Genomic DNA, 23,600 nt, shown 5'->3' on the forward strand with positions numbered 1-23,600 from the left:
GGATTTGACCTTGCTTGTTAAATTCCACTGTAGTTGCACTGTTGTTCATAGAAACTTGTAGGTGCAAGTTTTGATTTAGTTTGGGTTTTTCATTTCCTTTTTAAAAAAAAACATATGGTACAGAATAAAGGACAGAAAACAAAACAGACATGCTGGTGTGTGTAATATGTAACAGGGTTACGTGTGTGTGGGGGTGTCTTAAAGGGCAACACTGTTGAATTTCTCTCCAAGCAAACACAGTTTTGAGCAGATGCTTTGGTGTGCTGACCTGTTTCTTGCGAAGCTTGGAGATCTGCTGCTCCACCATGGTGATCTCTCTGTCTACTCGGTCCATGTTCTGTATCAGCTCCTCCTTTGAAAAGCGAGCTGGCACCAAATCCAAATCAGGATCCATGTGGACTGGACTCACAGGGGAGATTGGCTCCAGTTTCCCCATGGCACTTCCACGATCCTGCAAAGGATTAGAAGTTTGTTTTTTTTTTTTTTATAACAGTGTATCACAACATGATGTCACCCATACACAGTCCATATCTTGTGTTGAGGTAAAACATGGCCTCTGCCCTATTTAATATTCGGTGTGGGAAATGTAAAATATGTTTATTTTTCCAAACTATACATCCAATCTCTACAGTTTTATGCGTATTTAGTTGATCTTAAAATCACTATAGCAGACTTGCACAACGTGCTGTGGACAAAGCGACTCACTGTAACGATATTTTGCATGCTTTTATTGTGCTTTATGTGTTAGCAAATGCCTTGGACTAAAAATACAACTGGTGGGAGGCAGATGGGGAGAATAGAGACTAAAACCAATCTATACCATCTGAATCTGTAACAATTTTGTAACCACCGATGGAGACCATTTTATTTTAATATTAGATGGATTTTTTAATAATAATTCTCTGTAAATGTATTTTAAATAACTCCATAATGCTTGAAATGATGATGAGGAACAAAGTCCAACTTAAATGTTTGGATAAATTGGTTTCCTGCTAAGACCTCTAACCAGGTCAACTTCCCAGCCAAAACTTGGGACATAAAAACAAATTACTACTCATGTCTTGCATTTGTCTCGTGGACACTCTGGATTCTGATTGGCTTGCGTTTTGCAAAATCCTAAAAAAGTCTGCTTGGTCACACGATAAGACAATTTAACGTAATCTGTTCCCATAGAAGGATTGAGTGCTTATGTAACAACACACACTGAATTATACAAACGCTAAGAGACAACCCACTCATTCCACAGCCTGTTCCTCCATATCTGTAATGCTCTTGTACATTCGCTGCATGTATTAAAGCCTTCAACGATCTTAGTCGACACTGTGAGTGCGACTGTGGATCTGCCCTTCATTGATTTAAAGCGCCTGGCATGAAGGTTAGGTAACTGGCTAATCTGCACCAAGCAGGTTGTAATCTAGTCCCATAAACATGTGATGGAATTGTTGATTGCAGAGAATGTCAGAGATTAACTTTTGACTAAAAACTTTTCAGAAAATTGTTTCAGGAACATTTTGACAATATTTCAAATGCTATAAAAAAATAAAAAAGACTAGTAGATTCCAAGAATCCTCTGTCAAATACGCATGTTAACACCGGAACCTAAATCCTGCTTAAAACTTTTATTTATAAAATATAGTGTGTTGATCCTCAAAACAGAGCCCGCAGAACTGCCAAGCAGGTCATTTTTCCACCTATTTAGAGTTACACCCAAAACTACTCCAATTAATTGGAATACCTTCCATGAGGTTGTCTATGACCATAGATAGGTTGTCTTCTTTTGGAGGGGTAGCCTCTGTGAAAGGATTGCCGATTGAGACGGCAGATTATAGACTTTGATTCCGATTTGAGACTTAAGACACTCAGACAGAGTTGAGTTGTCTTCCTACAATGAACGTTGTTCAACTTAAAAACAAGCAGCATTATAGGCACTAGTAATATATCAGGTTGCCCCTTAGCTTTGATCATCAGCCTCCTATCCAGAACATCATAATTTAATGGGATCTTCTTTGGCCCATTATCAACATTTCCTGAAAATTTCCGTAAAATCCAGTCACAACTTCTTGAGTTATGTTGTCAAACGGAAGACATAAACTCAAACGCTGGCGCACATAACTTTGCCAGAGGTAAACCTCCCTGACAGAGGTAACCACTGTATAGAGAAAACAATAAGGTTGAGGGTTAAGAAATTCTACCTACATCTGTGTCTGAAGTTTAAGGGCACACCTTTTCAACTGGTGTCCAAAGGAAGCACATATATTGCACAAAATAGTATGCACCTTACAGCAATTAGACCATGCACTAAAATGTTAAAACTTGCTTCCACGTTTTAACAAATGTGTATTTTTTTCATCAATCAAGTAATGTCTCGGAAAACAGAAGGTTGCTAAACCTTTGGAAAATAATTTCTCCTGATATTATGCACTGGTTAAATCATGTAGGACTGAAGTACTGAGCAGAGCGACCCATTAGCTGCAACTACATCTGTAAGATGGTATGAAAAGGTCATAGTTCAACAGCTTAGCCCTGGGTCCAGAATATCTTATGGCTTATATACGTCCTCCATGACCCCAGTCGCATTCGGAACATACCAATGCAACACGACTCCAGATGTGTGTGTCAACATTTTCTATTGCATCTCAGTGGATTGGCTCCTCAGTTTTGCATTTGACATTGAGGTTATGTTTTCTAGTCTAAAGTTATATAAAACAGACTCTGTTTCACATTACCTTTATACTTTACATTATATACATTATTACCATCATGAAGCAGAATCTTCTGGTCACAAAAAGAAAAAGGCCAGCTAAACCTGTCAGCAGCCACACCATTGTCTTTGGATTTTATGGCTGATCTTTACAATGTTTAAGCCAAAGACCCTGCAAAGAAAAGGGTTAAATCTGAAATGTAGGAAAAATTTATCCCACCATCTTGTCGGTCTACCATAGGCTCAAGCTAAAGGTTGATTGTAAAGTATTTGTGGACTAAGACACAACATCTGCAGCTGCTCCAGCACAAGTGTGCCTGCAGAAGCCACAGCAACCATCCGATTTTCAGTCATACCCAGTGTGCAACATCTTTTCCATGTTGATTTTGTCATGGGTTAGGAAACCAGCTCAGAAGACCCACAACCTACTCTACATTTATATGTTTATGCCTGGATTTGACCTTTTTCATTTTCCCCTTTATGTGCATTTCCTATTTGCTCTTTGACTTGTTTTGTCTGTATTAACATTTTATCGGCTCTTGCACCCCACAATCATTTGCCGAACAGTGTGTTCACAAAGTGATTGTATCTGACCGAACTTGCATAACAGGTTTCCAGTCTGCTGTGCTTTGAGGGGAATTTCTGAAATATTTCCCGTGTCACTTTAAAGACACAGTGTTATTTTATGTAATCTTTGTTATTGTTGCGTCTGTTTACTATTCCTTGGCTGTCTGTTTTGGCTGCTTGAGAACTTCTTATGTCAGGAACATCCCTTCATCAACTGAATTACTATAGAGCTCAAGTCTCACCATCTTTCAGTCTTTCTCGGTCGCCTCGATTATTTATTAATTGCTGTTTCACAGCTCCTAACCCTATTCTAATGCTCACGTATGACGAATGACATGCTACAACTTTGTTGTGGATTCTGGAGGGAATTCTGATCTACCAAAGATAATGTGTGATGATTAAAGCGAAGGGACATCAACCTACTATGTTATGTAACCCTGTATTACTTCTGTATTACTGCATTACTATATATACTGTACAGTGTGCAGGTCACAATATGTGGGGATATCAGTCGCTTGGCAGAAGTCTCCACTCTGTTTATAATAAATTAGAATTTAAATATACTTTAAAATGCAAACACGTTTAAAATCAATATATAATGAGTTTCTGTAATCTTGGCAAACTCATGATACTATTAATGACATTATTATTATTATATATCACAACAAAAAGGTAAAATAGAATAAAACATACAGGCATAAATGATACAAATTGTATTTAAAATTTTACATAAAAGTGAGCTTTGGGTTCCAAATGTATTTAAAAACATGACAAATCTGTCTACATTTCATCATTGTTATAGTGTACGTGCAATTTGTTCAACACACTAACCTTAGTTAAATCTTCAGACACTCCTAGAGGCAGCGGAGGCCGGTGGCTGGATGGCCTCATCAAAGACTCTGGCGGGATCTCTAACCGTGGTCGTTTGATCTCAGCATACTCCACCTCTGGTTGGCCACTGGCCTCTGGCAGGTATATGTGCTCATAACGGATGTGTTGCTCTTGTCCTCTGCAACAGAAACAATACCTAATTTTGAGGAAACAATAATATTTAGCGACAGACATGAAATATGCACAAGTTTTTTTTCCTGCTGTGACAATTTTTATCCTTTAAGAAGAAGAATATTTTCTGAAAATAAACTACCACCCTCACAGTTGTGGATTCTGTCAAAATTATCACTGAAAATATTTTATACAAATAATTAAAATGAGTTCAATGCTGTAAACTCCACGTGATGTTGCTGGCTTAGGAGGTATGAGGATGTTAAAAATGACATTATTACAATTTTAACTGCATTTTAAATGAGGATGATCTAAATCTGTATTTTCCGGTTACGCAATCACAGAGGAAAATAATTTCCTCAAAACCAGGCCAGGAAATGGGTAAAAAATATGGTGATTTTATGTCACCACCATGATTTTATGTCTTTAATATAGCTATACTTGTTTTGATTATTTAACCAGGATTGTTCTAAAAAGCCAGGAGAGTAAAAAAAAAATCAGCAGTGAAGTGGAAACAACATGCTAAACTGTGATCTGGTCACGAGGACACAAGTGGTTGGTGGTGAGCCTGCGTGTTGCCCATTTTAGCAGCACATTTTATGAGACCACGTGCAAATTGATCTTTTCTTCTTTTTTGCTGTGTGTGTGTGTGCGTGTGTGTGCATGTGTATGTGTGTGTGTGTGTTCATCAATCTAGGAGAGTACAGATGCACAGATCATCTTGGTCTATTAGGTGTTGGAAGGAAAAGGCACTACCTTTTTATTACATGTCCTTGGATCTAAAAGAAACAAACTGAAGATGTGTGACTGTGACATCAGTAAGATGTATCAAAATTGCACAGATACCAATTGCGATGGTTCCTATTGCACATGTTTTTTTCCTCACTCATTCATTCATTTATTGATTCATGTGCACTTCCTAATCTAAACAGAGAGCTGGGACTTACATAATCACATCAACTCTAGCCCCCTCCTGTTCCCATCCCTCCCTCTCCCTCTCTGTCCCTCTTGTGATTGTGCAGAATAATCTGATCCCTGGAGGGGAATTGTCTGGAGAAAAAGGGTGACTGGACAACAGACAGCATAATGATTCACGAGCCAATATTTTCTTACAGGTCCAGGACCACGATACAGCAGTTACAGAGATCCTGCACACAGACAGATGTGCAGTACATTGAAGATACCCTGGTGTCTCGGTGGTCACAGACAAAACCTCCGGTGCGAATTCTCTCCTTGTGGGGAGAATTCCAAGAGCTAAATGACTGACAGAATTGACTGTACATTAAACGATAACACTATATACATCGTCAAACTGTTAATCATTTTTCAATAGTCACAGAGATTGCAAAGAGCTGAACACCAGCAATATGTTCACCTCTATGGAGAGGTATACATTCATACGGCAGTGACACCCATCAAAGTCTTTTTGTATAGTTAGAAGAAAACCACCATATCTAAACTTTAAAATGTTCTTTTTAACTACCAGCACAAGGACACACGGTTTTATTCGCTCAGTGTCTTGGAACTCTGTAAATCTGTTCACTTTCTTGCATCCAAATATATAATGGTCCATTTAAGATAATGAAGGAACGTAAAGGTTCCTTTATGTTCACAATATCCGTGGAGCAGATGAATGATAAACGTATAAATGGAAGCAGAGCTGTCTCATTGAGCTTATTTATATGTTATTCTTTTTCTGATGGTTCTTAGGACATACGTTTATCATGTTCGTATCACCAGTCTGGGTTGTTTTTCTCCTTGAATTATGTAAAAGCTACAAATTTAGATTCACATGATCAATTTACTTATTGCTTGGCTGCATATTTTAATCCACATTAGTTAGTGGATTCATTTACTAATCGCTAGCTAAGCTTGAACTCATTTTCAACCTGTAATTCCACTTGTACTTTACCAAAATCAGCTCCTCTGTCTGAATGATACAACTCAATTGGAAAATACTGTACACCCAAAGACGAAAAGAAATAAATCATGAGTGCAGATTGTAGAGTGCGTCCCGAACAATAATCAGATGTTGTTGGCCCCAGAATGCAATGCACCATTGGGTATCACGGCAGCAAGTAGTTGAGTAAAACAACAGCATGAGTTATTGGCACAGCAAAAGTACAACCGATTACATCATTTGAATTTTTGGCACCAATAATCATGTTTGTATTATCTTAAATCCCAGTATTAAATTGTATACTAATCACTATCTTATCAGGCAAGGGAGCAATATGTCTGTTTAAATTGCTTGTTCATTTACTGTATACATTTGTGTCTCTTTCACCAAGTATCAAAACAAGAATTCTCAAGCCTTTTTGACAAGCTTTGACATTTTTTCCCCAAGCTGGCTGAGGTGAAACGGTTCAACATCAGTGACCTGTAGAGGGCTTTCACTCATTCATTCAATTCTTTATTTGAGACTCCATTGCAGGGTCCGTAGAACATAAGAGAAAATAAGTAAATTTACAAGATTCACAATACAGTATATACCGGTAAATATTCAAAACTGCTCGGATAGAAGTCAAACACTTAATCAAGGCAAACCAAAATAACCTGACAGAAATAATGGGTGGAACAACTTAATGTACTGTAATTAAAGTACTGTAATGTAATTAAGTTACTTTAACATTTGTATCAGTCATATTTAATATTCAAAAATTTTATTGTACGTCACATACGACTGTTCTCAGAACTAAGACATAAAAAACACATTGAAACTAATGATGGGTTTCTATTTTGCTTTGTTGAAAGCAAAACTATCATTTCTCATTGTGTTGAGTGTGTCTTTTCCCTTTTTTTCGCATTTATGTTTCAAGTTTGACGCTAGTTTGTGACAAAGCTGCTTGAAGCTTAAATCATGAGTTTGCCAAGTCATTAGCAAACAACCATGTTGGTGTGGTGAAAAGGGGCAGATAAAACACAAGCTGGCCACATTCTATGCAAAGGGTGAATCTGCAAAGGGTTTTAAAACGACAATAATGTCACTGATCGGATCAGTGAATTACAAGATTTATTATAGCCAATCTTAAAAATTGTATAAAATGCAAAACATCGAATGTATCGAAAGTAGCGATCACATCAGCCAAAAGTCACGCCAACACACTCTTTCGACGACTTTCTGGGTTGGTAAAAACATTTCACTCAAGACTCTATATTACGTAATTCAGGAATTCAACTAAATTGAAAACATGTATAAATGATCTTTTGATTTATCCTGTTATCCTATGTACCGTAATTTCTGGAGTACAGAGCGCACCTGATTATAAGCATTTAAGCATATACGCATATAAGCCGCATAATCTAATTTTAGAAAGAAAATCAATTTTGTACTTATACAAGCCGCACCGGATTTTAAGCCGCAGGTATCCCACGTAGTAATATGAAAAATTAGATTGAAAACATTCAGTACCGGTATATGTTTTTATTACCGTAAGAGATGACCGTCACACTGACGAGTGACAGACAGGTAAGAAACAACAGCCACTCTTTTCACTTGTATGCTTATACAGAGACCTTAAATCCAATTTTTATCACGTCAGGATTTTTTAACTTTTCATTTAATTTAATCCGCTTAGCAACATAAATATATTGTACCGGTAAATGCTTTTTTTTCCTAACGGTGTCTGTAATGCAGCAACCTTGAAATATACGTTTGTATCAGCTACACACAAATTAGGTTGTTTATGCTTTTTTACTCAAACAATGAACAATCTAAAAACCCGATGGCCCACCTCTAAAATCTTCTATTTTCATCGCGGTGGCGATTGCTTTTGCCTTCCGTCTGATTTGTACAGCGGAAACACCGTGGCCGCCTGTTCTGTGTGTTGACCCAGTCTTCCAGAACGTTTTCAAGCTCGGGCCACCTGCGATGTTTATGTCTAAAAGCTTTTGTCGCCTTTTTGCTTTGGATCAGTTCTTCCAACTTCTCGCCATTGATTACCGTAATGTACGCCAAGATTATGCACGGCAGCTCAATTTCCTTCTTCAACTGCCAGAGTGATCGCTTTTAACTTAAAAGCCGCATCATATGCTTTTCTTCTAGTATTTTCCTTGTTGATGAGGGTTAGTAAAAATGACTGATTCACAATACTTGTGATAGTGCGCCACAAAAAAAAACATAAATAAGCCGCACCGTAGAATAAGCCGCAGTGTTTAAAGTGCAGAAAAAAAGTAGCGGCTTATAGTCTGGAAATTACAGTACATGATGCAAAATTCCTCCACAAATCAGCAGAGCCAGATTGATAATGAAGAATTTTGGTTGGCACAAAACCTGAACCTCAAGAGACAAATTATAATAAAACAATGCTCTGCCTGGCTGCCCATTGCTCTACTGAAGATAGTAAAACTGCATAAGCTCCATTTCCCAGCAGTGGTGTTAAAAATAGCATTACAGAAGAACAGCTTTTGGATCTCAATTATATAAGGATTACACAAGTAGAGTTAAACAACCACGAGCTTTGGCAGAACAATGATATTTAACATGGCATGCATTGACACAGCATTGACATTTTCACGCACAGTGATTTCAGAATCATTTAAATGGCAACAGCTCAACAGTCGATATCCTGTGAATTAATTGAGAAAAATGATCTTAACATGACGCCCAAAATAATTCAGGGCACTAACCAGCATAGTGCACTAACCTTTCATTTCCAGGCTGAAACTCTGAGAGCAGAGAAGGCCGTCTGCGGTGTGGTTGAGCCAAGTGGGAGCTGTAGTCTCTGACATGATGAGAGTGGTAGTCAACCAGTCCCACATCCTGGAAAAAAATAAACATTTTGTCAGTACAGACCTGGTCATCCTCCTTTTATAAGTAAATAATACATTTTGTATTTCCCCTCTCCTGCCAGCTATCATGGCACAGACTCCTCCCACTTCCTTGTCAGACAACAACCATTGACCCTACTGGAGACGTACATCTCAGTAAATCAACAGCAGGGATACAGCCTGTCAACCCCCATGTCCTCCTAAATGTAAGAAGAGGAATTGGTTGGATTGACCACGGGTGCAGCTGCGGGGATCCTGCAAGTTATGTTTTTACTTCTGCTGCCATACTGGAACAAATAGTTTTACAAATACTTGGGGTCACTGAACAAATCCCTGCACAAGCCTCTGGCCCCTCTTTGAAACACAGACAGCTTTGTCTGTGGTATGTACACAATCATGAAAATAATAGGAGAGACCTTAATGGAACCATACAATGACAACATGAACTTTCAACTGAAACATCTAATGAGGGAGCACCTTTGTGTGCACAACACTATAACCTGTGTGTTGGGAAAGCTCCATTGGGGCCCCCGAGGTCAAGCTCTGCATGGGTTCAAAGTAATACCTTGTTTACCAAATATCACCAAGCAGACAGAGCCAAACCTACAAATCCAATAAAACAGCTTAAATGGCTTCACCTCAAAAGAAGAGTCACTGTAGTAAGTTCTTACTGTGTGTGCCCGTTGCAGCTGAAGTGGGAGAGAGGCGGGGTTTGGAAGATGCCGAGCCTCCACAGTCCTCCGGGTCGTTGGCACAGATTGGGGATGAGAGGACATGGTGGCACTGCCGCTTCCTCTATAAACAGGAAGTGGGTGTGGCTCCTGAACAGACGCTGTGCATTATTGGTTATTTTCCTTAGCCAGCAAACTGTAGAGAGAAAAGAAAGAGAAAGGCTTTAACAACTCCATCATATGAACACCACAACTGTTTACTAATTAATATCTGGTAATTTTCTGTCATTTTGACCACTAAGAGCAGACTACAAGAACGTGTTGACCAATTCACACACATTCATACACTGGTGGCGGAGAATGACGGCAGGTTCAAACTGAACGCGAAAGCGCCGCAAAGCAATCAAACTACATTTTTTGTCCAGTTCTCTTCATTCCATTGCTACACCCAGAGTAAGCCTCAGAAAATTGGTTCCTAAACTGACCCTCAAGCGCCTGAGTGCACAAAAATGACGTGCGTTACAGCCAGCACAGCAAAATCTCCCAGGTGATCCACTGATGGGGATGGCTCCTTGTGTTGACCAAAGTTCAATAGTAAGTATTCTGTAGTGACAATATATGCAGTGCAAATCTGCAGCGACAGTAGCAGACCTCCTTAAGAGCGTCCCATTACACACTCCCCTCGCTGATTCTTTCCCTCTACGATGGTTAAGGCACGATGACCTGACCTCCTCTGCCTTTGATTGGCCAGGGCAGCTGCAGTTATGAGCAAAACATTCCTAAACTTACCTAGGGAAAAAATACCTCGATAAAAGCAAATAAGTGTTACGTGCATGCCCGGATGTAGTTTGCAAACGAGCTGCAGGACTGCTTGATGAAAAAGAGAGTGAAAGAAAATGCAGAAGAGTTATCACAGAGAAAGCAAAGAGAAAGAAGAAAAAAGAGTAAAAAGGGCAAGAAACTGCTGAGTCTAGCTTAAACTGTGATATAAAAAAGAGACACATTTGTGCTGTACGTATTTTAAGTCTAATTAAAAATGTTTGCATTTCACCACTTTTTGCTGACGTTACCTTATTAATTGGTCCAATGTGGGGGCTCCCTGTGAATTTTTGCTTGGGGCCCCAACATACTGTGCAATCATCCCTGTACTGAAGGAGCCATGGAAAATATTCCCTCCCCCACAATGCTCCCTCCACCTTCTGATTTTTCTGAGGAACCCGTCCATTTTGTCATACAGCTGAATGGCACGTGTGTAACGCCCTTGCAAAAAAACTTTCTGGTTTGTTGAGCCAACACACGTGACAAAATTGTTCCATGTGAAAGTCATTAAACCTCAGAATGGTGGAGAAGTGCATGTTCTCCCTCAGCAGCACATAGATTAGAGAGGAGACATTCTCCTGAAGTACATTGATGACCAAATCTATGACATCTGTCAATTCAGCACTAATGTCTTTGGTAGTAAGTGACTCCCGGCAGAACATCCATTGCATCCAAAGCACTCACAGAGCCTCATCAAACAGCATTTAGTCTACTTTTTAAACCAGACAGGGCTCTTTCACCATCAGTACACAGTAAGACACATTTCGGCCAATATTCTCTGAATAAAACATCAATCAATTTCAAAATTTCAGAACTAGTTGCACACAGACGCCAGAATATGGGCGTCCTTTGACACATCTAATTGTAATGCAAATGCATCTGCCAAGCTTTTCCATCAGCGGCACCCTCGCGTGAGACGCCATCTCATCGACGCGGCAAGCCTCAGTCGTGTCTAACACTGGACGAATTTTCAGTTTATTAATGTAACAATATCATTCCCATTCATTGTTTTATACACACCACTTGCAGAAGGCACCTTTAAATCTCCAAGTGTGAAATGCTGTTTCTTCTGGGCAAACAAAGCGCTACATCGTAAGATCATTCTGAAGCTACAGCTAACCAACTCTAGGTGATCAGAGCCAACACAGCCTGGTCTAAAATTAATCACATCAAATATTTACAGCTGATTCCAGATCAGGTTGCCTCCTTACTACTGCATACTATAAGAAATAATACTTGAAACTAATAATACCACTTCATACCACCACTTCCCCCCACAATTTTCACTAATAATCACACAGATATTATTTTTATTAATATTGGACACACTCATATATCTATGACTCTCTACATCCAATCAGGGCTCCTGCTATTTTTGTAAATGTCTTACCAATAATGCCCCAAATCTGGCTCTTGGCTTGAAACTTACAAAGCACAAAGCAAAATGAGCTTCCTTTGAGCCAAACCAATCCACAGATGCTCCATTCCAAAAAGGAGTAATTAATCATTGTGACATCAATTTTCTAGCCATTACATATGCCAAATAAAAATAATGAGTTGAGTGTAAACTCACTATAATATATTTATTTGACTGGGAAAAAAATCAACACGATCTTAAATTAGACTGAATGATAAATTGATTGGTGATTTTAGATTCATCTTGCCATGTGCTACCATTATAATGGGGGCCACCATCTACCCTTTCTTCTGAATCACAAAGCATCATTTGATTTAGTTATGCAAGAAGCTTTATTACAAACAGCTGAACACTGCCCAGGATTCTGGCAATAGAGCTGCTCTATAAATGCTGGTTCAGAGAGTCCACAACACAGAAAAACATAGTCAAACACCAACCTGTGACTTTTCTTTTATGCCAAGCAGTGTAAACTAAGACTCCAAGTGTTTTCCAGAAACTGAACTGACATGAACCTACAACTCCAGAAGTGTTGGAGTAGATGCTGATGAAATACTAAATGAATATAACTTTATGGTATTGACACAGTGTGCATGTATAAACAAAGGCATAATAACAGGCCTGAGAGAAGCCAGTGCTCATGGAAGGCTCACTTTGATGGCCATCCAGACAGAGAATCCCCTGGGAAAGATGGAAAAACAAGATTGAAGATGGTCACAAGATCAACACAGGACACAAAAAAGATGCAAGATGAGAGAGTGGACACAATAGGCGAGCGTTGACATAAACTCTGAGGAAAATGGGGCCTTCCAGACGAGAAACTAAACACATGAACTGGCACTGCTACAGACACCCACAGGCAAGACCGTGGCTCACTGCCAGAATTGAGAATGAACTCAGTCACCTTGCTCTCCCACTACAGCACTTCTTCTCCCTCTCCTCTGCTTTCGCTTAATGCTCAGAGAACAGCGGGCCTCAGCCTTCAACTGTGCAAGCCAATATTTCATCCTCTTAGCCCCCAACCCCCCCTTTACTACCCACCTTCTCTCTCCATTTTAGGAATGGCTGTGGAAATACTAGCACAGGCATTCAGACGGCTTCCAGGCTGCCAAACGGAGCAGAGAAGGGGAGCTTCAAACGGCGGGCTAATTCTCCTGACACACATACTTATCAAATCCTTACATCTTTGAATAGACTTACTTGGGAGTGTGAGAGACATGTTCTTACCAAGAACTCAACATCTTTTTTTCTTTGGAAAAGAGACGAACACAAAAAAAAATGGGTGATACGGACAAAATTGTGCTCGTGATATATGGAAAAATGTTAATTGTCAAAGCTGTTTATGCTGGCAGCAAAGCTTTAGGTCCAATAGTAAGAGGCGGCCCAAAACCACACAGCGCACACTGGTCATAAGGCTCAGTTTACGCAACAACCATTTCAACAGATGAAACATAGGTTGGTGGATCTAAGCTTCCCCTTTATGCATACACGTGATTTTTGGCAAGGGTGTCCCGCTCTCACACTCACAAACACACACACACACCTGAAATATACAGACATTGTCTGAAATACAGACATATTAATTGTGCCAAAGTCCGATGAGCATGTGAGGACCCAAAGCGACATCAAAACACAATTTTTTGCATCGTTTTCTTAAATAAACAAACTAAAAGGTGGCTATAGAATCCAGAAATACATGGGTTGGCTCAGTGTCTTTGCCCGAGTTGCCGCAGTGCGCTCAAAAAATTGCACTGGCTGCTTGTTTCTCAGGTGGTGAAACATGTCCGTCGTGAGGAAGCCACATTTTTCCTTCTCTCCACACCAAAACATCATCCTGCAGAATTGCACGACTCTGCAACACTGGCTTCTCTAACTTGTGTCTCACCTCACTACCACTCATGTTGCCTGAACAGTATGCCCACGCATAGAAATATACAGCACTAGAAGCCTTGTCATCTCCCCATTGAACTGACTATGTGTCATAGAGACTTAATGGCACGACTAGCACTTGTTAAGTGTATATTTCTATACACCCACTCTCTGCTTTTCCACAAATGTGTACTACAATACAGTATTGTTTACAAAATGGATGCATGGACAACGTAAAACCTATATACTGTAGTCGGAATAAAACAGTGAATTCTGAATAGAGACACAAAGTGGGACTTCTCTCAAATGCAGCCATCGCCATGTCAACAGGTAGGCCGTTGTTTTGAGTGACAGTGCTGACGTCACACCGCATACGCAATACATTTTTATCAACTCAACTCGATCTTTATTTATATAGCGTCTGTTACAATCAAAATTGTCTCTAAGAGCTTAAGAGGATCCCAGGGCCTGACCCCCAACAAGCAACGGTGGCGAGGAAAAACTCCCCTTTAACAGGAAGAAACCTTGAGCAGGACCAGGCGTAATGGTAGCAATGTGACGTTACCATTCTGCGCTTGTGCTGCTGATTCCACTCACTTCCGTGAAAATCCATCAGTAAATCAGACATCTGCTGAACCATTACTGCAAATGGTAAAGATTGTAGGTTAGTGGTCACATGGGGTGCGTCTTCACAAAGTTATATCGCCAAACATCGGCGACGCACATATCCTACAGCATTTTCAGCCCTTCCAGTATTCTAACACAAACATGGACTTCTGCCAACAAGGAATAGAAATATATTTGCATTTTTGGCAGCGCTGTTGTCTCAAGTTGTCACAAGGTTTATAACATGTTTTATAACAGCATCCAGCTTTCAGCACACCGAAGCTCTTTGTGGGAGTCATACTACTTCAGATGTGACCCCATTAATAACAACAATACTGAAAAACTTTAAAATAGAAATGGATCCTTATATATGAGGGTAAAGCAGCAGTTAAAAGACAAACCCTGAAAGTGCGTACGAACTACTACGAGTCCACACTTTTGTGGATTGTTGCATTACTCTTCCGTGTGCTGGTGACAGTTGGTAGAACTGGAGCCTGAAAGTGGGCGACTGATGGAATTCTCCGCCTAAGAATGTGGTGCGCCGTCACATCTCTTATGGATATATTTCCCCGGAGCCTCATTACTGAAAGTTCTTGGCCAAAGGAGTTTCTCACTGGCTTCCCCTTTCACCCACTCACAGTAAACACTGGACAAATTGTACTTATATTTATTTATAACAGAATGTGCCAATTCCTAAATTATACATGAGTAGAATCTGAGGCAGACAAGTATTGAAAACATTGTAATATCATGTTTTGGCAACTATCTGGGCTCTCATTTGCAGTTACTGGTAATTCCTTTCCAGTTTCAGACAGTTAGCAGAAAAACAAATCTCACCCAATTAATCCACCAGAGCTTTGGTATCAGGGCCTCCAAGGGTATTTTTACAGTCAGGGTACAAAAGGTCAAAGTGTGAATGCTGTAATTACTAATAATTGTGCTTTGTGTCAGGACTGCCATGCAAGTTCTTAGACACTGCAACGCTGACATTGTGCTGAAACATTGTAATACTGCAACACTACACAGAGAAAACCAGCGCGCAGAGGCTAATTTACTAGCATATAATGAGTTTTGGGAAACATTTTGCTGAAATTTCCATTGCATGTTGTATGTTACATTGTATGTTGGGTTCTTTTAATGCAAATACAAGAGAAGTGTTAGGTACAAACTTTACTCATTATAAAACATAATGTTGACATATGGTATTGTTTTTGAGAAAAATGTATGTCTTATTGCATTATTTATGTAATGTATTGTTCTTTGGATTCTGTTGCTGGACTGCGAAAACGGTCCATAATTTTCCCTTCGGTTGTGGAATGTAATACAGTTTTCCCACTGTCGGTGTGTCTGAAGCCTTCTTTGATCCAGCCGGGTCAATGGAACAGGAATTTTATTAAGGCCATAATACTGGGAAATCCAATCACTGAAGCGGTCCATGAACATAGTGAATTCATGCTTACCTCTGTAACTTATAACGCAAACTCAAATATATGGCAGTTTGATGAAAATTGTCGGCTCTTTGACACTTAAATAACAAACAAAAAAACAGGCTACACCTTTATCATCTCTTGACAACCTCAATAGTGTGAGATTCCTGAAGGACTAAATGTAAGTGTGATGTAATCCACAGCTTCTTTGGAGATCCTGTGTGTTTCCCTGCTGCCGCCCACATCCTTGGCATTGTGTGGAATTATATAGTTCTTCACTCACGCATGGCTTTATATACAGGGCCTTTACACACTATTCTGCTGTTACATGTGCTACAATACTGAATATTGAGACATTATTGCTTTTATATAAGAAGAGTGTTGTTTTAATAATTTCTAATAAAGAAAATCCAATATATTCACTCTCTTGTGCCAGTAAGTCTGTGATATCTATTCTCAGGTTGGTTTAAGGTGTAGTGCTAATGGAAAAGCAAATAATTGCATAATGTACTGCACTATATCTTATGTAATTAACTTATCCCCCAAATCCCTGTTTCAGTTTAATGGCTCTGCTCTTAGCATAGCAACAGCGTTGTTAACCTGGTTCTTCGATCCTCTGTACAATGAATTTAGACACGTCCTCATTGAGGAAATGACCTTGCTATACGATGGTTTCATTACATGAAACTTGAATTATGGTTCAAAAATTTAGCAAGCCATAAAGCCAACTTTATTTATCAAGAGAAAAAAATATGCTGTGTAGCTGAGCCAAGTTTTGACGCGGTTTTTTTTGCTATCAAACCATGCAAGCCAGATTTTTGTTGACTGTCTTAGAAACCCAGACAGGCCGTTTCACCCCAAGGGCATAAAATTTATATACTGAAATAATGAATTGTTGACTGTTTCTGTTGAGGTAAAAACTTCCATTATAATATTCTTTTGTTACTCCGGGGTCATTTCTTTTTAGCACTTTAGTAGCACCTAAAAGGGGTGTTTAATACCACTTTTTGCAGAATGAGTAAAAATACTCACAGATAATGAGTACTGCTACCACTACCAGGTACAGATACCAACACCTGTACTCAAGGCTGGCTGGCGTTTTATCTTTCTCATTTAGCCAGAAGAAATTTTCTCGTGAAAATGTTGCTAGCACATAAGTTAAGTTTCATAAAAACTTTATTGGCCGTCACATTGCCACAGGCTGAAAACATAAAGGTCAAAAAGACGTAAAAAAACAGAGCACATTTAAACCAAAGAGAACGGTTTGCTTTTGCTTTAAAGACACAAGCAAAAGCAAAATAAATACGTATTTTAGGGTTTTTTAATGTCTCTGTGGCGTTTATGTTTTGAGCTTTGTCGTCATGTGAACGATGGATTCAAAACAACCATTTCAGTGATGTGTAGCCTGCAGTATACTTATTTCGGCAAAATTAATTTACCTAAACATGCCAGACATCAACCCAACCCACAACCACTTAGTCTACAAGTGTGTCAAAAGTCAGTGGGACACATGCACGTGAACAATCTATCAATAGATCTCTGCCCTTTCAGTCGGGACATGACGACGCTGATCAGAACTTCTGCTCGAGAACAAGTTTACCTGGTTACAAACACATTCGTCAATTTACAACCAATGCAAATGTGTAATTCTCTAAATACGACCAGGAACTGATGGGTCATATCCACAGATGTCGAGGTTGCTCTAAAACACACCAAAAAATTCAGCGAGGATGCGGATTTGTTAATGAACGTTGCTCTAAGTGATTCTTGGATTGCACCACTACAACAACAGCGCAACAGCTTCTCTCCAACGTAGGAGGACTCGTGTTACAAATCCCTCTCTACTGTTCTCCGCTGGCTCGGGTCTTAAAGCCCACCTGACATGCTGAGCAGCAGGAAATCAAACTGTGGAGTGCACTTGTCTGCTGAGCTGACCTACTTCCTCGCTGCTCTTTAATTATTCAAGGGCCTTGAAATGCTCCTCTGTTTGGCCCACTGCAGATTCTCCCACTCCGACTGGTTGGCCCTCGTGTCAGCAACATTACAGAGGTTCTATTTAAACAGGAGAGGGTCTGAGTGTGCGGACAAACAGTTGCACTATTATACTGGTGCTATTTGCACACACAATATAACAAACAATATAGCACAGAACTTTGAGGGCTTTTTACAGTGACTTTCCTTAAAATAAGCAATACAACAGGTCAAACACATAAATGCAGGGACATTAACACTCTAGTCTGCCACTTTCAGGGCTTGTAAGGAACCACAATCCTTTAGGAAAAAAGGTGATGATTGTACAAAAAAACAAAACAAAAAAAAAAACAGCCACACCAGCAGAACGTGACACTACGCCACAGGCACCAAAATGGTTCTGCTCCACAGAAGAAGCAGGATGGAACAATTCCAAAACGCTGGTAATCTCTACACAAATGTTAAATGGTGTCATTTAAAGATGATACAAAGCCGAAGAAACATTATGTGGACGATTCAGTCACCGTGTTCGTGCAAAACCTGTGTCATTACCCGTATATTTGCAACTGACAAGCGCTTTTCTGAAGCAGCGATATAATCAGGCAACAAAACCTCTTTTTTTCTATATGCAAAGTGAAAACCTGATAACTCAAATCTGATACCAAATGGTTGGGGAAGCTAAACTTTATCTCACGATTCCTCAGAGTTCCTCGTGTTTAAATGACGCAAACTGTGAAGCTTAACATGAAAAACACTGCGACGCAGACGGGAATTCATGCCAGCAGCTTCTGGAATCTACTTGAAGGTTGTATAAACTGCAGCATCACATGTCAGGACAAGAGCGCCGTCCCCTTGCAGGATCACACCATAACCTGTCATTACATTCCACCTGTCTTTTTTTATTTTCACCCTTATTTTAGCTCATTAGTCGGTGGCCAATGGTAGATCACACCCTACACTTTTAGCCTGATCTCAAACAGCATCCTGTCATCTGTGTTGCGTAACCGAGTCAGATAAATATGCTGCCCCAGAGCCGTCTGTCATCCCGTCTAATCTGCCTCTCTGAGGCACTTTGGAACTGGGTAACCGACTTCAGCACCGTAATCAGCCAATTCAAACCATCATCAATCAAAGCAGGTTTCCACGGTGAAACCTTTTATTACTGTCAACGTGAAATATAAAGATTAGAAATGGGGGCTTTTTAATAATTGTCTGATGGCCAATGTTTACTGAAGAGAACTTCAAACAGCATTGAGTCAAAGACTCGCTCTGCCCGCCATAAAAATGGCTTTTATTTTACACAAAAATAAATAGATCACGTATTTCTCAATTTTCTTTATAAAGTCATTTCAACGATGCTAATGGAATATGAAGCACCATCACCTATTTGTCCAACAAACTCCCAACTTCAACAGTTCTGTCAAAATGAACTACATAAATTCATTTTGGGTGACTTGAAATCTATAAATCAAAGCTATCTTATACAGTTAAGAAAAAACTGGTTAATTGGTGCATAAAAAATACTTGAGCCACACTATATTTATCCATTAATGGCTAGAAAGGGTTTTAATCACAAGAGCAGTTAAATCTGATCACTTTAAGCCAGAGCGGATCACCTTGGTCATAGATCATACCCAGGTCAAATATCTGCCACAGTTTTTGGACCTGTTGCATCGCCGTCGGCTCACGTGAGCATCGGTGAAGCAGAAGGTCGAGCTGCCACGTCCTGATTGAGAGGAAGTAGTGAAGCTGGTCAGGCTGCCATCACACCAGTCATGGCTCCAACACCGTATTCATCCATCCATCTTTCATCCTTCCATCCATGGCTCCAACACTGTATTCACCCAACCACCCATCCATCCAACCATCCATCCATCCAACCACCCATCCATCCAACCACCCATCCATCCATCTAAAGTTCCCAAGCCGTTACTTTCTCCACATCCTTCTGATTTTCAGCTTTCGGGGCACATCAGCTTAAGGAGGCCACAAATCCAGTGTCAGCTGATCTGCGCAAAAAACTGTAATCGAGCAGAAAGTCTGAAGTGAGCATCGAGACCAATTATGTGAACGCAGCCTCGGGCTCTTTCAGCCCCCGATATCGAGCTCTGTACTAGGAAATAAGAGCGCATTTGGCCTTTGTTCCCTCTTTTCAACCGTAGCCAAAAAATGTTCAACCATTGGCTGGTTACAGACATTTACATTACGATCAACTTCACATTTTCAGTTCCTTTCATAATTGTTTGCTCCTCCGATGCCCACTGAGCTGGAATCCCAGCGTGGGCTCCCAAGTCCACTGGGTATTGTCCCCTGCATGTAGGCTTTGCTATAAGCACCACGCTTTCTCAGTTACTTTCTCCAAAATCTTAAAACAAAACACTCTATAATCTTATAGAGCGATTAGCTGTTACTGGCAAACAAGGATTTTGAATCATTTTATTCCTGTTTCACGTTTTTCCATAATAAAACATTGTGAAGTGCATTAAAAACATAATTATTACATCTTTCCTGCACTTATAATCATTTTCCATGAATTTAGCATCTACTTTAGAGCGTCATGATAATTAGCATGCTACTTCTTCGCCGACGTTTGTTTCAGTGGCAGCCAACAACAGCGACACCGCCGACTGTAGAACGTGTTCAGCAAGGATTCCAGGGAAGAAAATTCCAGGTTTCACCACAATGCAAGCGGTGCTGAAAGAACATCTTCTGCTGCCGTTTATGTTTCACGCAAATGAGCACAGATTAGCAAATATTGAGATCTTTATATATTCATGTGGATTTCCTTTAGATCCAACTTAGATCCAAGTTGTACCCAGAGAAGTTACTCTTCTTTTATCCTTCATCCTGGAGTGAAACCCCTCATCCAGACACCTGCAAGCTGCAGCTGCTACGGAAAAGCTTCTGGAAAATGGTGAGACCAAAGAACGTAAAACAGCAGCCCTGAACATGAAATTGAACCAGTGCAGCGACTGGAAGTAAGACAGGGCTCATCCCAGGTCAACAAAACTGGATTGTCTGAAGTACTGACACACACCAGCTATGTGAACACAATACTGTGCATCTCACACACACACTAGTGCGAGGAGAGACGTCGCTCAGCTGCTGTTTCTTAATGACCACGAGGGAACCAGCGAGAAACCTGAACGTCTGGGAATGGGAGGCCATTTCCCCGTCACCCTGCTCTCGTTCTGGTTCTCCAGAAGCCTCAGCAGCCTCACAGAAGTTCTGCCAGAACTCTTTCATTCATCTCCGATAATTACAGTAAACATAAAAAGCAGCTTTGGAAACGTTGGCCGCGTTACATCAGTGTGGTCACATGACTACTCACAGTTAAGACCTGATGTCCTGGTTCACCAACATGTCTGGATTGTTTTTCTCCCTCTTCCAGCAGCCACCAGACAGGCAGTAAAACCAGGTTTACAACAGCCAGACAAGACTTCAGAGTCAGCCAGCGGCTGGTGGACACCAGGACAGAGAGGAAGGCTCCCGGAAATATGTGGCAGCATTACAAGTGGGGCCAAAAAATACCTGCCTGGCGTAATAAAGCAGATATAAACAGCATCAAACGCCACCTTTACTAGATCCACTTTACTGGATCAACTTTACTGGATCAACTGTCGATACACAGTGATGAGCTTAGCGATCACTCATAAACCTGCACGATTGATCGATAAATGCAACAATTCACAGGGATTTCCCACCAAGCTATGTGATTTTCTTTTTCCTAAATCCTTTTTACGTAAAAACATCTTGAATTTTTTTTTTTACGAAGTAACTGATAAAAGTTATCCCAGCTCAGAAAACAAACTGGTCAGCAAAGAGAGCCTGAAGAGTGAAGTGTGTGTGTGTGTGTGTGTGTGTGTGTGTGTGTGTGTGTATGAATGACAAAGAGGGAGATCGTCAAAAAGCACATTTGGCTGAGTCACAGTTTGAATCCTCTTCATTCTTCTTTCTTTTGAACCTGAACACGTTGCAAAGATTCACACTTTTAAGTAAAACTGTCGAACATTTAACGTTTTTTAACAAACCAACAAGCTCACGAAACCCACAGCACAGCCTCAATTTGGGTGTTATAACAGATTATAACAATCCGTAATAACAGGTGCCGAAATAGTAAAATGAGGGATTGTTTTGCGGGGAAAACTTAGGAATGTCCTCGTTTATCTCGAACATGGCAACTATTTAAACTAAGACCTTTTAGACAGTGACAACTAACATTTCCTCTAAAGGAAACCAACTTCTAAAATGCTGACATTGTTACAACAGTGGCAAAAATCCGAGACAACCCACATGATTTAATTCATCTAACAAAGCCGATGAGTTTCGCAAAAACTCAAATAAACCTAGTTTGGCAATTAAAGTTGGAAAACAACCCAACTGACAGTCATTCCAAGCGTTTGCGGCTAAAAGACAATTTGCAAGATTTCATGCGCGGGTAGTTATTACGCGGTTACAAACAATATTTACAAACACAAAACGCTTTTGTAAACATCCAAGTATCGACAGCCAAGCTAGCGAAGTTAGCTCGATATCACAATCTACTTCAGCGACACACTTCGGAATGTTGAATCGATTGACTCTAAGCGGACTCCAAATCGGTTTAATGTGTAATTGTGTGTCAACAACGCGAACATAAAAGCTTCGACGAATTCACCTAATTAGCGTTAGCATCTGTACGGTCCTGACAGCTAGCTAAGGAAGCTAGCAGCGCTAGCTAAGCCACTTTAGCCTAGCTCTAGCCATATAGCACGTGTTTCCGATTTATAAAATAATGAAGTCGCAGCCGATGGCCGGCCAACCAAAAGTATGGCGTTGAAGAATGCAATCAGTTATTCGAACCGCCCTCTAACGTTCCCCGTCGGTTTGGGGAACCACGATGCAACACACAGCCCCGGAAAGGTCAGGAATACCGTGTCTCCTCCAAAGAATAGACAGACCCCGTCGTAACAACAGCACAGTCAGACCCCCATAAAGCAACGGACGGGCAGCAATGGAAGCTAACCAACCTCAGCGGTGGGGCAGCGGAGACCATTCGGCGTTGTGATCGCCAAGTACCCGATGTCCCAGTCTTCCCAGTCGATCCGATTCCAGTTAAAGAGCTCCTCGCCTCGACCGAACGTCTCGCCCGTGTTTTAATCCAAACGAAACGGAGCTGCTCGTTCTCATTTGCTCCACTGAGGGTTTCCAGCTCCGTTGTGTCTGTTTCCACACAACACAGCGGTCCGATTCTGCCTAAGCCGCTGCTGGTGACACCATCCCGGGGCTGATCCGCCTCCTTCTCTCCATAGGTCCGCCAGCTCTCTGGTCCCTCCTCTTTACTCGGAAGGCACCAGTGCTGTGATGGAGAACTCCAGTCTGGCATGAATCACAAAACACCGAGCTATACTCACGCAGATCTCCATTATTTCTCCCTTCTTTTCCTCAAAACAGCAGCCTATTATGCGTCAGATGTTTCTCCTGTAATGGAGGGGTTGTACACAGCCCTTTAAATAAGATTTCCATGGCAGGGATCATCTTTACATCCCACTGTTCCTCCTGTTTAATGGTCCAATCCCACCAAACTGCTAGAACCAAGGATACAGATCATCTCCACTGTTTAGGTGTCAGTTTTTGTGAGGAAAGCGTGGACCGGGGCTGCCTTCCAGTCTGTTTGTGGCGTCCAGTTTGGGAAACAGATTTAACGCCAGTTGCCCTTGACTGTGGAGACCGAAGGCAAAAGAGGAGCAGGAAGAAGAGAAACTGGAGGAGCTCAGCTAATCTGAAAAAGCTCTGCTCCCACA

At 40.6% G+C, this 23,600-nt stretch overlaps 1 protein-coding gene across 9 annotated transcripts in view; it reads right to left on the reverse strand.

Annotated features, from left to right (window-relative positions):
* The window catches only part of ncor2 (nuclear receptor corepressor 2), a 68,097-nt gene extending 44,985 nt beyond the window's left edge, over positions 1-23,112 (reverse strand). For 8 of the 9 annotated variants that reach the window (XM_057031949.1, XM_057031946.1, XM_057031945.1 and 5 more), the window contains exons 1-5: positions 22,827-23,112; positions 9,712-9,907; positions 8,917-9,032; positions 4,100-4,295; positions 269-451 (exon numbers count right to left, since the gene is read on the reverse strand). In XM_057031949.1, coding sequence (XP_056887929.1) covers positions 269-451; positions 4,100-4,295; positions 8,917-9,032; positions 9,712-9,816 — 600 coding nt within the window. In that variant the 5' untranslated portion in view covers positions 9,817-9,907; positions 22,827-23,112. The remainder of the gene's footprint in view (positions 1-268; positions 452-4,099; positions 4,296-8,916; positions 9,033-9,711; positions 9,908-22,826) is intronic. The other variant, XM_057031944.1, reaches the window with a different exon arrangement.
* Positions 23,113-23,600: the final 488 nt, after the last annotated feature.

This window comes from Takifugu flavidus, chromosome 5, assembly GCF_003711565.1.
Source record: "Takifugu flavidus isolate HTHZ2018 chromosome 5, ASM371156v2, whole genome shotgun sequence".
In the NCBI taxonomy this organism is placed as follows: domain Eukaryota; kingdom Metazoa; phylum Chordata; class Actinopteri; order Tetraodontiformes; family Tetraodontidae; genus Takifugu; species Takifugu flavidus.